The sequence below is a fragment of the Porites lutea genome, chromosome 10, assembly GCF_958299795.1.
Source record: "Porites lutea chromosome 10, jaPorLute2.1, whole genome shotgun sequence".
Classification (NCBI taxonomy): Eukaryota; Metazoa; Cnidaria; class Anthozoa; order Scleractinia; family Poritidae; genus Porites; species Porites lutea.
This window is the reverse complement of record NC_133210.1, coordinates 2,000,611-2,014,405: the sequence shown is the minus strand read 5'-3', so window position 1 is coordinate 2,014,405 and position 13,795 is coordinate 2,000,611. Positions and strand designations below refer to the sequence as shown.

General features: G+C 41.2%; 2 protein-coding genes across 2 annotated transcripts; both read left to right on the top strand.

The window, feature by feature from the left end:
* The first annotated feature begins 156 nt into the window (after positions 1 to 156).
* Positions 157 to 2,209, top strand: LOC140951048 (uncharacterized). The gene is made up of 2 exons (XM_073400269.1): positions 157 to 986; positions 2,064 to 2,209. The coding sequence occupies exons 1-2, from the start codon at positions 237 to 239 to the stop codon at positions 2,169 to 2,171; spliced, it is 858 nt and encodes a 285-aa protein (XP_073256370.1). The 5' UTR covers positions 157 to 236; the 3' UTR covers positions 2,172 to 2,209.
* Positions 2,210 to 5,700: 3,491 nt separating this feature from the next.
* LOC140950374 (excitatory amino acid transporter-like) lies at positions 5,701 to 12,571 on the top strand. The gene is made up of 7 exons (XM_073399585.1): positions 5,701 to 6,255; positions 7,801 to 7,843; positions 8,349 to 8,683; positions 9,116 to 9,349; positions 10,122 to 10,316; positions 11,346 to 11,480; positions 12,263 to 12,571. The coding sequence occupies exons 1-7, from the start codon at positions 5,762 to 5,764 to the stop codon at positions 12,453 to 12,455; spliced, it is 1,629 nt and encodes a 542-aa protein (XP_073255686.1). The 5' UTR covers positions 5,701 to 5,761; the 3' UTR covers positions 12,456 to 12,571.
* Positions 12,572 to 13,795: the final 1,224 nt, after the last annotated feature.

Below are 13,795 nucleotides of genomic sequence, written 5' to 3'. Positions count from 1 at the left end.
TGAAAAATCATAGCAAGATTGCAAGTACTCGATGCTTGTACTGAACACTCGCCAGACTACCTATATAATAAATGCTCCTTTGTTTCTGAATTAGACGTAGTACCTTGCGCTACCCTTCTAGTGCTGCCAAAACGCTCGCCAGTTCCGGGAATTCACGATTTCAATATCGCTACGACTGAGGGCAATGTTTACAGATCCAGTAATCGAACACACAACAGCGGTGACAGAACAACACCATGCTCTGGTTTGCGGGATATGTTCAAGCTTTCCTAGTCTTCTTAAGATTTATTCTGAATCTTTTGAATTTTGTCCCAGCCGCCGTCTGTCTTTACTATTCGACCCCAATCGAGCATTGTAGGGTAAACAATACGTCGCACAATATTCTGGGTCAACAAAAACTCAGCAATGCTGTGAATGCGATAGGAACGCTCGTGGAGGACGGAAATTCACTTCTGCTAATAACGGCTATCTTTTCTTGGAAGATCTTCAACGTCAAAGAGTTCTTCTGCGCGGTCCTTCGAGTAGGACATTTCTGGGTTTGGTGCCTGTTTTGCGTTTCCAACGCTTTGTCTATTCTCTATGTGGATATCGTCCATGGAAAGGATCACACTGGAAAAGTAAACGTCCAAGCAGTGGCTCTGATAGCAGAAATGTTGCTTCTTACGATACTTGCCAGCGCCGTTAATTTCATTGCCCATGACACCTATATAGACTGGGTTGAGAAACGCTTCCATGGCCAGTTAAACACCCAACGCGTGTTTAAACCTCTCTGTCGCCTAGTTCTGAGCGCGTACTTTGTTCGCAATCTTGGTTTCTTTCTCTATGACACAGCCCTGGTTTCCTTAAGTATTTCGCTGGTTAAAGGAGGAACGGTGCAAGGCTCGCGCGACTGGGATAGCTTGCTCCTGTTGCTTAGCGCGGCATTTCGGGCAAGTTTAACCAAATTCTTCTTTGAAAAGATGTTTCAAGGACAACAACTACCCACGGTAAGATAAAGGTCATTAAAAGTTAATCTGGCTTTACAAGATTATAACATCTCTTCATTAAAAAGGGTAACAGAGGAAATTAGTCTACTGGACGAATTTTTACCTTAACCCCTCCAAGTACGGGGAGAATTAAGTCTATTAAAATATGATATTCTCTGTGCAAGTAACTGCGATAGAACATTAACAGTAATTTCATTCAAATACAGTTGACTCTCGATAACTCGAACCCTCGCTAACTGGAACCTGTCGAGCCTCGCGCTAACTCGAACCAAAATCGATTTCCCCTGAATTTCCGTCATACATTTACTGCAATTTTACCCTCGGTAACTCGAACCTCCCGCTAACTCGAAGTAGTTTTTGTTTCCCCTCAGATCACTTCTATATAATTTTTCCCTCTATAACTCGAACCGTGTTTTGAGCCCTTAAAAAGTCGGGAATAAAACAGTCTGTTCTATTGAATTTTGAATTTCCAATTGACGTGTTGTAGGCATATAGTTTATTAGTGGAGGTTGGTGTTGTTTGCCTCTCGAAACAGTAAAAACGCATGCTCTATTTAGGCTATGTTTTGTTACGTTACGTTCTGATTTATAATCTCGAAGTATCTTTTAATTTTCACTTGACATTTCTACTATTCATGTGTTTAAAATGTTTACTGTGACTGTGCAGTTTTCCATCCTCCTGGCTATTTTCTTCGAGCTTCCAATAACTCGAACTTTTTTCGATTTCCCTTGAAGGTTCGAGTTATCGGAAGTCGACTGTATTACTTCATAAACTAAGTTGGTTGGCAAGTTTCAAAGGCGGGCGCATTACCTGCTCACTCACAGAGAGGAAATATCACTTTTCTCACGAAGTAAGGGGCGGAAGACCCGAGCGTGGCGAGGTTTACACATAAGGCGGGATTCTCGAAGTCTCCCTCGCAGCCGTTGCTGTCTCGACAAAAACGGCTACGAGAAAGACTAGGATTTTCGTCACGCGTGGTTCGATTAGGGCAGTGGAATCTTGAAATTTGTTGCCTGGAAGCTATATTAATGGTTACTCAGGGGGAAAGAAAATTGTCAATGCTTTTATTCTCGACAGGTATGCGAAAAGGAAGAGGACACGAGGACTTTATTGGGAGACATACAAAGCAGGCAACTGGGAGGATACCAATTTCTTGAAGCCTCAACAGAAAGAAGTTTGACCTGAGAATAGAAAGATCTCTTTTCGTTATTAGTTTTGGGAAACCTTCTCCTCTCCCCCCCCCCCCCCCCTCCTCTCCCTCTACTTATGAGAAAGCTTTCCGAGCGAATAGTCCATTTTACAGTTACAGGTGGAAACCAGGCTGGAGTTGACCTCGTTTTGGTACAACCCTTCCTTCTTTGTTATGTAAATCATGTTCTTATGCTAACTTGTATTTTTCAAGCGTAAAAGGAAGGAGGTTTGTATCAAAACAAGGTCAATCTCCGCCTCACATTCATTCAAAGGCTGGAATAACTGTAAAATGGTCTATTGCATGATAGGAAAAGTTTCATTGGAAGAAACGTCTTGTTTTCGAAAGTTTGGATTGACGTAATCATCATTTCGTTGAGTATCATTGTTTTTATTATTATTATTATTCCTATTTGGAATTAAATGTACTTTGTAAACGACCATATCGTACGAAGAGGTCTCTAAAACTTACAACCAGCAGCGTCAGTGGTGGAAAAGGGGTGAATTGAATGAGGGTAGACTTAAAAACCTAACACTTTCAAATCAAAGATACAATTAGTCTCAATTTTTAAGAAATTGAAATTGTGGTTTATTTGGGGCACTTCTGAAAGCGGAAGATCTATCACTACTTTTTTGAAACCGTTCCATGTTATTAACTGAAAATGGGTGGAAACAAATATATTTGTTCACTGGGGAGAGTCTTTCATTAACATTCCAAACATCGAGAAGAAGTACGGCTTTATAAATCAAAGCTCAGCTGATTTTACTTATGCAACGGTGTTTGTATACCTGTCGTTTTTATTTTCAAGAAGAGGTCTGATGTGATTTTGATATTCCGACTTTTAACACTATTAACTATGGAAAGCATTCTCTTAGATATCAAGGACCTCATATAGGGTCGAAACTAGATATTAAATTGAAAGGCTCCTCGAATATTGAATCTTTCAAAAAAAACGTTAGGAAAAAAGACCTAACGTCACTCTTAAACAACAACAATAGCTGCTGTAACCTTTGCAATTTTTAGAGACTACCCTTTATATACCTACTGTTTTATTATACAATTTATACATGCTACATATTTTAATTGTATATACATTATTATTTTAATTTATTATTTGTAAATAATTTTTATTTTTGCGTCCCCAATTAGTTGTGAAAACTAAATACATCGACACATAAAGCTTTTACTTTACTTTACTTTGGTGTAGAATTTCATAGCTGAAATTGGCTGAATTTTACAGCGATCATCCCAGTCACAGCGCTAGCAATGAAATCTCCATCACAATCACCTGGTTAATTGGAACAGGGAGTGAAAGGTTGGGATAAACGAGCTCAAAGGTTCGACGATAAATGTCTGTGAGCGATACATTTAAGTATGTTAAAAAGACATTCGAAAATAAGTGAGTAAATGTCCTCAGTTGTTGATCAAAACGTACGCTTCTTTTGTCCTCTCTTTTCACTGCACAGTGGTGGATCCAGCCCTCCAGATAAGGGGGGGGGGGGGGGGGGGGGGCGGTCTCCCAAAAAATTTTGTTTGGCCCTTCAGGCCTCATTTTGGTCGAAAAATAAGGGGGGCGCCCCCCCCCCCCCCCCCGCCCCTCCCCTGGATCCGCCACTGCTGTATGTTCGCCTGTGGGTATGTTACCCTTCTAGCTTTATAGAAGGTGTATGTAATGAGTGCCTCTTAATAAAAAGTGATATGCAAAGGGGAGATCGATCGAGGCTTTCAACCTCAGCGCGGAGAATCCCCGTACAAGACTTTCAATGAATGACTTTTGCTTTTATGCCATGGCCGGCGCGGCGGCGGGTTGAAGTTTGGATCGTTTTCACGTGACATCACGGCGGCCGTTATTAGTGACAATGAAATGGCGGCCATGTATGTGTAGCTAGAAAATTCTGTGGGGATTGATGTAAAAATACCGTAAAATTTCGAAAATAAGCCCCAGGGCTTATATTTATCAAAGGCCCTTTTTGAGGGGCTCAGTTTTGAAGGGGCTTATTTGCGTTTCAAAATTGATTGGGCTTGCCTTATGGTTGGAATTAAATTTACCGTTTTTGCTTTGTTTTACTTTGTATTTGAGGGCAATTTTCCAAGTACAAGCCCCCGGCGGGCTTATATTTGGAGGGGCGATTTAACGGAGGGTTTTTTGCGTTACCGGTTTGGGAGGCTTATACGGCTATTTCCAGAAAGGTTGTCGGGAAAAGTGCACCCGACAATCCTGAAAGGTATTGTGGGTGGTTTTGAGTTCTCTTTTTTTCAAAGAAATTTGAAAGAATTGGCACGAAAGGCCATGGAAATGTGTTTCGAGTGCTAAAGCAAAGCAACAAAAGTAGGTTCGACAGCTACAGTCGTCAGGAACAGTGTATTGATCATATCCGATATTACCTTTCGGGATTGTCGCGTGCACTTTTTTTCCGACATTCTTTCTCGAAATAGCTGCATTTTGAGGAGTTTATACATGGAGGGGCTTATTTTCGGAATTTTACGGAAACCTTGAGAAATTTACATAGGGCTCTGATCACGTGAGGTAAGACGATATATTATTTACTTTTGGTCTGTTTTTCGTTGAATTATTGATTTTCAATTGGTTGACGATTCCCGTGGCGTTTTCTTTTGTCACCTACGTTAATTCCACGTGTTGAAAAGGTTAGTTCGATTATTGGATTTTAAAAAAATTCATTTAAGAGTAAATATATCAAAAGTTAATTGCCACAATAAAACTTTTTTATCTGAGCTGACGCGAAAAAAAGTGTTTGGATGTCACCAACCTCATTCCCAGGTCGGGTTCTAGGAGAGAAACCTGGGAACAAAGTTCTTTTGAAATAGGAGTGACATATCTCATGATATCTAGAAGAAATATAAAACTACAAATAATCGCTAGGAATTAAATTGCTTTTGAAGTAGTTTTCCTGAATTTTTGTTTTGTTTTGTGAATTGCGGTTTTTGAAAACATGTTAGCCTAACAGTTTTTCAAAGTTCTTTTTTGATGTTTTGCACCGGTTTGATATGACGCTGGGAGAAAAATTTAGTGTCTGACACGAAGTTGAATTTTTTTTGTTTTTAAAGTTTAGTTCAGTTCCATAACCAACAAGGAAGCTTGATTAGCAAATTATCAACATGAACTAGACGGCCATGACACTGCAGCCCCATGAATTTTGTTTCGATTTTCGCTATTTGCGTGCAAGTCACCTGTTAACAATTTTTAATAATTATAATTGTAATTATAATAGCTTGTATGTGTTATCTTACTAACTTGTTTTGAAAGATTTAGGAAATAATTAAATCCTAACAGTTAGAGACCTCATTAGATTTTGAAGGCTTCAGGTTTTCATTCAATAAAATATACACGTGTCTAGGTCACAGAGACCGGCTTTAAAATTTAATGAAGAACCCGTAGTTAGTAGAATAAAAGGCACAAGCCGTGTTTTAAACACTTAAATCACAAAAGCTTAATCCATCTCAGCTGGATTTTAGCTTGGTCTGAAAAACAGTTTCTCATCCGCCCTTTCGTATACAGCCGAGGAGAGACGCCACAGTTCGATCTGTTGATTACGAATCGCTTAAAGACAGCGTCTCAAAAAAGAAGATGGCTCGTTTAAGGCGCAAAGGGACTGGCGAATTTCCAAGAAAATGCTGCTCGTGTTGGGTGAGAATTTGGCGAGCTCTGAAGCAAGACATCTTGCTTTTCATGATCATAATCGGCGTGGTCGTCGGGTTTATAATCGGAGCCGCGGCGAACCCCTACGTCAACGAGATCGTGCATCCAGAGCAAAAAGCGACGACTATCATATTGATTGGTTTTCCTGGCGAGCTGTTTATGAATATGCTGAAGATGTTGATCCTGCCATTGATTGTAGCTAGCTTGATCTGTGCGCTAGCTACGCTGGACTCGAAAGCAACGGGAAAAATCGGTCGACGTACAATACTCTACTATCTTACAACAACCTTACTGGCTGTAGTCCTAGGAATAGTTCTGGTGGTTAGTATCCGACCGGGAGATTCCGGGGACAAAGGGGAAGTCAAACAAAAAGATGCAAATGAGCCACATCGTAATTTGGATTCATTCCTCGATCTGATAAGGTGGACCATTTACTTTCTTTAATCTTCACACTTTCGCCCGTCTATAGTACTTTAAAGAACAGCAAGGCCCAGAAGTTTTGCTTAGTAGCTTAAGTTTGAAGTATTTATTTTGCCAGCGAACAATGCACACCACTTGTATATAGAAAAACAGGAACCGCAAGAAAACACTTTTTGATAACTTTCATGTTTAATGGTCTCAAAGTTATAGTGATAACTAAATTTTTCTTGTACAAGCATTATAGATAGTTCAGAAAAGAAATAGGAGTTTAGGTTTTTGAAGTTTATTGTAAGTGGTACAACATCCGCCGTAACTTAGTTGACTGGTTTGTTACATAATTCGGTAATGCTCCGGTAAAATATTAAATATTTAACTACTAGTTCTCAATTGAAGCATTGACCTAATAAAAAGATCAAGGCTTACTTTTTTTTTTTGCCTAAAACCAAAGACATGTTTGCAGGGCGGGTGGAAAACAGGGTTATTAACTACTTCGTTTCTCTTAGTAGAAGAAGTCATGTTGTAATCGAACTTTCAATTTAAATTTTTGTAACATGCGTAAGTACCTTAACAACGAAATAATGAAATCATGGTAAATGTCGATGTTTATGAAAGAATTTTAAAATCTTCTCCCTGGGAGAGCCTAGATCTCGTGTTGTGAAGCAGCTGTTAGTAAAGCGGTTTTTCACACACAAAAAGAAAGTAAATCTTTTTATGAACCTTTTTTGTATAAAAATAGAGATTCGAACTTTACCGATGTTTTCGCAGTTTCAATATCAGTAATATCAAACTTTTAAGGCTGAAAAGAACAGAAACATATTTAACTACATCTTAACCTAAAACTAATGAAATGTTTCATTTTTTGTCCTGTCCCGCATTCTTGGAAAACTAACATTTTTTAGTTGTTTGAGAGCACTATACTGAAGTTTGAAACATATTTTGTCCGTGATTTAATATGAATTATCGTTCGTATTTGTAAATGTGAATTAATTTTTCATTCTAACTCTGTAAACTAAGGGAAGAGGAGAGAGGTAGAGGGCCGACTATCAATTTACGTACCAAAATATGTGAAATCAGACTTGCTGTAATAAGGGGAAAGGTGGTAATTATGAATTCTTAGAATTTCCTCTTCAAAAGAGATTCATCATTTTAGCTTGGTCACAGACTCATGTGCTGCGGCCTGTATGACTAACGTGTGATCGCTTTACTGAGACGATTGAGCTCCGACCTCCGATTACTAGCTGTATATATATATATGTATATACTAACAGTACACATACACCTTGTTTTCACTAACCAGGGAAACTTCTCATGCACCGGTTCAAGTATTGTTATCTTCTTATCATTACTTTTCTATTTGATAAAGTTAATTATTACATTAGGCTGCATGAAATCTGATGTGGAAATTGACCACAGTACCCGCGTCTGAGTCCGCTACTCTTTGCGAACAGCCGAGTGTCGATTCTGTTGCGAACCACAAGATTCAGAACAATGAAAGATTTGTGAGACGGGTCTTACGGTTTTTTTTATTTTGTGTTTATTTATTGTAGAAGCTGTTTTCCAAAGAATATAGTCGAAGCAACCTTTCGCCAGGTAAGATATGCCTTCCGCAGATTTCAATTCTTTCAATTAGTCAATTACTTTAGCTAATCACTGAAATCAGGCATTTAAAAGTCTTTCGTATCATCAATCAGTCAGTCAGTTAGTTGATCGAGCGATCTGGACCAGTCAGTGTTCAGTCATTCAGTCAGTCAGGTAGTCAAGAGTCAGGCAGGCAGGCATGCAGACAGGCAGGCAGTCGTTCAGTTATTCATTCAGCCAGGAAGTCAGTCAGGCAGTCAGTCAATCAGTCTGGTAGTCAGTCAAGCAGTCAGTCAATCAGTCTGGTAGTCAGTCAGTCAGTAACATAGTCAGTCTGATTCAGTCGGCCAGCTAGCTAGTCAGTTCAGTAGTTGGTCGGGTGTTCTGGGTCAGTCACTATTCAGTCAGGAAGTAAGTCAGTCACCGTCACTGTCAGTCAGTCAGGCCAAAAGTGATAGGCACAGTCACTTCGGCTTACCAATCAGGTGTCTTTTCGCACGTTTGGTTTTTCCATCAGAAAAACACCAAATACAAGTCGCTTTCAGCAAAGATCAAGTCCTACAACAAAACAGTAGATGTCAGCAACCTAAACCCAAATGATTCCACGATCATTTACAACAATGGAACCTACAATTATACCACAGTCACTGACCTTATCTACCCTGGCTCGGATACCATACCTGATGGCCAGAAAATCGCCAGCGAAGGTGGAATGAATGTGCTTGGTTTGGTTGTCTTCTCGATCGTGTTTGGCATTGTTCTTGGAAGGATGGGCCATCGGGGAAGGCCATTGAAAGCTCTCTTCGAGACTTTGAACGAGGTTGTGATGAAAATGGTGACCTTAGTGATGTGGTATGTTACCGATAAGTTTTATGAAATACAGTTTTTAACTTCAAGAATAAAGGTCATAGTTTTCCGAGAAAATTACCAGCTTCATTGTAAAAATGCAAACGCATGCGAATGCGTTTAAAATTAGGTTTAGTAATTAGCATTAAAAAAACTGTTCACGTCTTTGCTACCTGATAAGTTGTTTCTCTCTGAAGTAATAAAACGAGCGATACCCTCAAGTGTGCACGAAACCTCGTTTCATGAAGATTCCTGGAAGAAAACACAAACTGGGGCTCTAAATTTTTTCGCTCTAATATCACCAAAAGCAAATCAACAATCGCAGTATTTTATATTCTCAAAAAAGATCTCCCAGTTATTTTGAAAAAGCTTTACTAAAATGTTCTATTTTCATGGTTCTTCAGCTACATTCTAACGAGATGTAAAAACTTCCTCTAGGTACTCCCCCATTGGAATTTGTAGCATGATTGCTGCCAAGTTAGCCGCCATGGACGACATACTGAATGCACTAAGGCTGCTGGGAATGTTCATGGTGACAGTCATTGTGGGCCTTTTGATCCACGTCTTTGTTGTGTTGCCAGTTATCTACGTCACCATTACACGAAAAAACCCGTACAGGTTCATGAGTGGTCTGCGCGAGGCAATGGTGACCGCGTTTGGTACAGACTCTAGGTTAGTGTTCAGAAAATCTAAAGCAACTTTCTTGGATACTAAGGAGCAGTTCAGCTAATCGGGACGGGATACCAGGGGGCGAAATTTTGCATTTTGCAAAGTTTTGCCCTTAAAAGCATATTAAAACGGCGGGACTAAGGAAAACGACCCAATTCTTTCATACGGCTTTACTTTTACAAGCCCTCCGTATTGCTGGATTTGTTAAGTGTCGAAAAAAGATCTTATGAACCAACAACTGGCCTGCTCCTAGCATCAGTGGCTTTATAGCTCAGCCCTTAAGCCATTTTCAATCTCACTTCCACTGTAGTTGCAGAAATTGCGTTTATAACACATGTAGAGGGATTATTTGTTCCTTTGACCATTTCGATGTAACTCACTCTTAGACAACTGTTACACCAAAATATAACTTCAGTTAGTAGAAAATTTTCTGTGTTTGTTAATTTTTCTGAACTGGTTTCTGTTATGGTACTTTTTTACGTAAGAGGATAATCAGGCTTCAGTCAAACGCCCAACTTGGGGTTCAAGCAGGTGGGGGGTTGCTCTTCGTTTGCTCCCCGCCTTTCGACCTGTCAGGCATGGGTGGCCCTAGAAGAAGTCCGGCATGGCTTTACCGTTCACTGGGATACTGAAATAAAGCACCTCAGCTAGAAAAAGTGGTAATCTCAATAGAGGCTGCTCTTTTTTTCAACGTGGCACAAGGAAAATAAGTGAGGTTGAAGATGAAGGGCGGTGATTTTTCCAAACTTCTTGTTGCCGTTTCTTTTATCGGTAGCTCAGCGACTTTACCAACTACCATTCGTTGCCTTGAAGAAAAGAACAGTATTGATCGCCGTATCAGCCGTTTTGTTCTTCCTTTGGGCGCCACTGTAAACATGGACGGAACAGCTTTATATGAGGGTGTTAGCGCTATTTGGATTGCTCAACTAAACCGTATTCCTCTTACGCCTGGGCAGATTGTTACTACTGTGTAAGTTTGATGAATATTCGCCGCTTTAGAAGCGAAAATTTAGCTTTCGAAGAAACTCCTGGGATCGTTACTCAGGGGACGCGTCGGTCAGTTCCTGCCTATTTCCCCCCGGGGGGAGTCCCATATAAAAGTGAAGGGGATGCTCGTCAGGAAATTGAAAATTTAACCCCCCAAAGGGAGACTAATGTGGGTGTGGCTCAAGCTTAACATATCCCTAAAGGAGACCATATTAAAACAGACATCACGACAATTTTTTTAAATTTTTTTACGCTCAGCCCTAAGCGATACCTGAATGGGCAAATATATAGTACCTTTCCGTGAGTCCCAAACATAAATTAGTCAGACCAAAATCTGTAATTTACACCCCTAAGCGAGACCAATCCAGTAAGTGTTAGCCTGCGCTTTAATAGCCTGCGTGGCAGGCGTTTGAAAGAGAAGGGAAAGGGAGTTTTGGGAAAGGGAGTTTTAGGCGCGAGAGAAACGCGAGGGGCGCGCGAGGAAGGAGGGAGGAAAACGCGTTCCCCTCCTCCCTCGCGCGTTGTCTCGCGCCCTAATTCCCTTCCCCTTCCCTTTCGAAAGCCTGCCACGCAGGCTAGCGCTTTAAGTCTTCCTGAGACAATCGAAGCGTTTTTCTCAGTCAAAGTTAGTCCTGACCAAAAGTCTTGGAACATTGCAGAAGATCCCCATTTTTACATAATCACCTTATTTCACGCAGCCACAACTGAAAGGAGGAAGACGGTTTGTTTGCATAGGATGTAAGCTACATAATCTAAAATCTCGGAAAAAAATACATGGAAAATTTAGACCCCTTCCCGCTCTTCCCCTAATCAAGGTTGGGAAAATGGCGAGTTTTGGCGTTCGCGCGACTGAATATTTAACTTTGGGGTTTCCTGTTCCATTTTGTTCTGTCCAAGATTGTAGTTTTGCGTTTCGATCGTCAGCACAGTTTCGATCGTCAGCACTGGATTTGGCGGACGCTTATCACTAGCTGTCCATCATTGACTTCAGTTATGAACCTTTTTTTCTCAGAATGACGGCTACCGCAGCAGCCATCGGTGCAGCCGGTATTCCTTCAGCAGGTCTGGTTACCATGATCATAGTTCTCCAAGCTGTGAATCTTCCTACCGTGGACATCGGCCTCATTATGGCCGTTGACTGGTTTTTGTAAGTTTTTTAGATAGATATCGTTCAATCACGTCTCACTGGTTTCTTTGAGTCTTTTAAGTAAATATCCATTTCGTCTCTCCATGACCCTGCGTCAGGGTACAAAGAAAGATGGGTGGAATTCAGTACAACGATTGTTAGTCGTAAAATGGTAGTTAGTCGTTTAGGTTTTAGTTGAGTCAGAAGTTTATCAAAAGCCAAAGTGTAATGATAAATTGATGGAGGTGTATGAATTATTTGAAAAATTAAATTCAAATCATTTAAAGGTCAAACCGATAGTCAGACACGTAGACAATCCAGTAAATCAATGAGCTAAAAGCGAATGGATGTGGACAATATAGGACAAAAGTAAAGGTGTAAGAGGACTTCACTTTTTTTCTACCCCCCTGTCGAGCTCACAATCAATTCGGAATGAAGTTAGTCACTTGGGTAGGCGAACCCAGTGGATTTTTAAAATGTATTGTTACTTTTAAAAAGGAGGTTATTTCATCTCACCTAGCAGGATTAGCTCAATCGGATTAGCGATTGACTCCAGAGCGGGATGTCGCGGGCTCGATTCCCAGGGCCGGACCAATACTTAAGGTCTTAAAATACTGTGAGAAATGGAGGTATTGCTGCAAATGGCTCGACCTTCGTGTGGCTCGGATGACCACGTAAAATGGGGGTCCCTTCTCCAGTAGGAGACGTAAAAATATATTGTGCCTTCAGTTAGTACTTTCGTGCTAAATACATTGAAACTCATAAAAAGTGCATTTTTTCATGTGTCCCTATTACTTCATTAGGGATCGTTTCCGTACATGTGTTAACGTTATGGGTGATGCTCTTGGCGCTGGAATTGTGGACCATTTGTCACGTGATGACATTAAGCTTTCTGAGCTGGATGCAAACGACGAAACACCGCTGAAACACAACGGCGGCGCGCTTGAAGATGAGGCAGACGACGAAGAGGATCCTCTGAAGATGACCAGTGTCTAGCCGAAAAAACTGCAGCCTAAAAGATGTGATGATGCATCTTAAATAATATTTTGCACCTTCTTATCACCGAATTGTTAGCCTGCATAACAGGTGCTTTAGGAACCAAATGAGGCAAACGCGGCATTGCGCGCCTCGCGCGAGATGAGCCCGAATGGCGAGGCGAGGGCTGGAGAAAAAATTAATTTGTTTTTTTTCCTCCCCTCGACTCGCGCTTGGCGAAAAAATGCCGCGTTCGCCTTGCTTGCCTCATAAAGCGCCTGTAATGCAGGTTACCGAATTGTAAAATACGTTATTGAGCAGACATAACTTACACAAGAGTAGTGAATTATTAAATACCAAAAAAGTAATAAAAGCTTTTACATGGAGCAAAGTCATGCAAAGACTCAAGCAAATGCACGCTGACCATTTTTCTGCAGACCCCTCCCGATCGTACGAATTCGTACGATTGCGTATGAAAGGGTTAAAACAGCACGATTTGGATGTCGTCATAGCTGTAAATATTTTTAGTTTTAGCCTTTGAACAGACCCTTTATGGTTTATAGGGTGAAGGGAATATTTTAGAAAGCTAGAAAGCCCTTAGACTCCAACCACTCCGTATATTTGCGTATTCAAGTCACGCGCGAGTAGTCAAACAAAAGAATCTGGAGCGAGGCTCGCGCGCTTCGAGCGTGTGAGGCTCTTAAGCTACGCTTAACCGATTTTGAGAGAAAAAACCGACTGTTTTGCAGTCTAGAAAGGGCGAGAACTAAGAAGTGTAGAGGCTCCCGTGGGACGTCCCTCACGACAGTCCGATCGGGGAGCCTGCCCACTAGCACTAGGCTGAGTCAGGCTCTCGGTCAGTGCAGACGAGCGAAAAAACAGAGCGAGCAGTGAAACAGAGAACGTGCGAAAAATGGCGGGAGAGAAGGGGAGGAACCTTTAAGCGTCTTTTTAAATACCTCAATCTGTCCACCCAGCCCACTTTCTGTAAAGCAAATGTCAAAATTTCAAGGGTTACTCATGCTCGACATGTTCATGTTTGCTAGACTCTGTGTGCCTTAATCCAATGATTGACAATGTAGTGTTGACGTAAACTGTCAATTCATCGGGTATACCAGGAAGAGGTTTTCCGGAATCTCCACTGCTCTGTCTCTCCCCAGCCCCACGCGTTTTTCGCGTTTTTCTCGACCCGCTCTCCCCAGACCTTTTCCCACCGTCTTGGAGCCTGAAACAGGCTACTTGTCCATTAGCCTGATTCTCGATTCTCAGACATCCGAGGTCGTTCGCGGTCTCTTCGCTTCCCTCCCTCTAGCCGAGGAAAGTGAAGGGATCGCGAACGACCTCGGACAAGGTACTGTCGA

Bases quoted from the DNA above. Each gene is read 5' to 3' on its own strand.
- LOC140951048 (XM_073400269.1), top strand. From the start codon at position 237: ATGCTCTGGTTTGCGGGATATGTTCAAGCTTTCCTAGTCTTCTTAAGA. The intron at 987-2,063 runs GTAAGATAAAGG...TATTCTCGACAG, and splicing joins AAGGACAACAACTACCCACG to GTATGCGAAAAGGAAGAGGA.
- LOC140950374 (XM_073399585.1), top strand. From the start codon at position 5,762: ATGGCTCGTTTAAGGCGCAAAGGGACTGGCGAATTTCCAAGAAAATGC. The intron at 7,844-8,348 runs GTAAGATATGCC...TTTTTCCATCAG, and splicing joins TCGAAGCAACCTTTCGCCAG to AAAAACACCAAATACAAGTC. The intron at 8,684-9,115 runs GTATGTTACCGA...AACTTCCTCTAG, and splicing joins ATGGTGACCTTAGTGATGTG to GTACTCCCCCATTGGAATTT.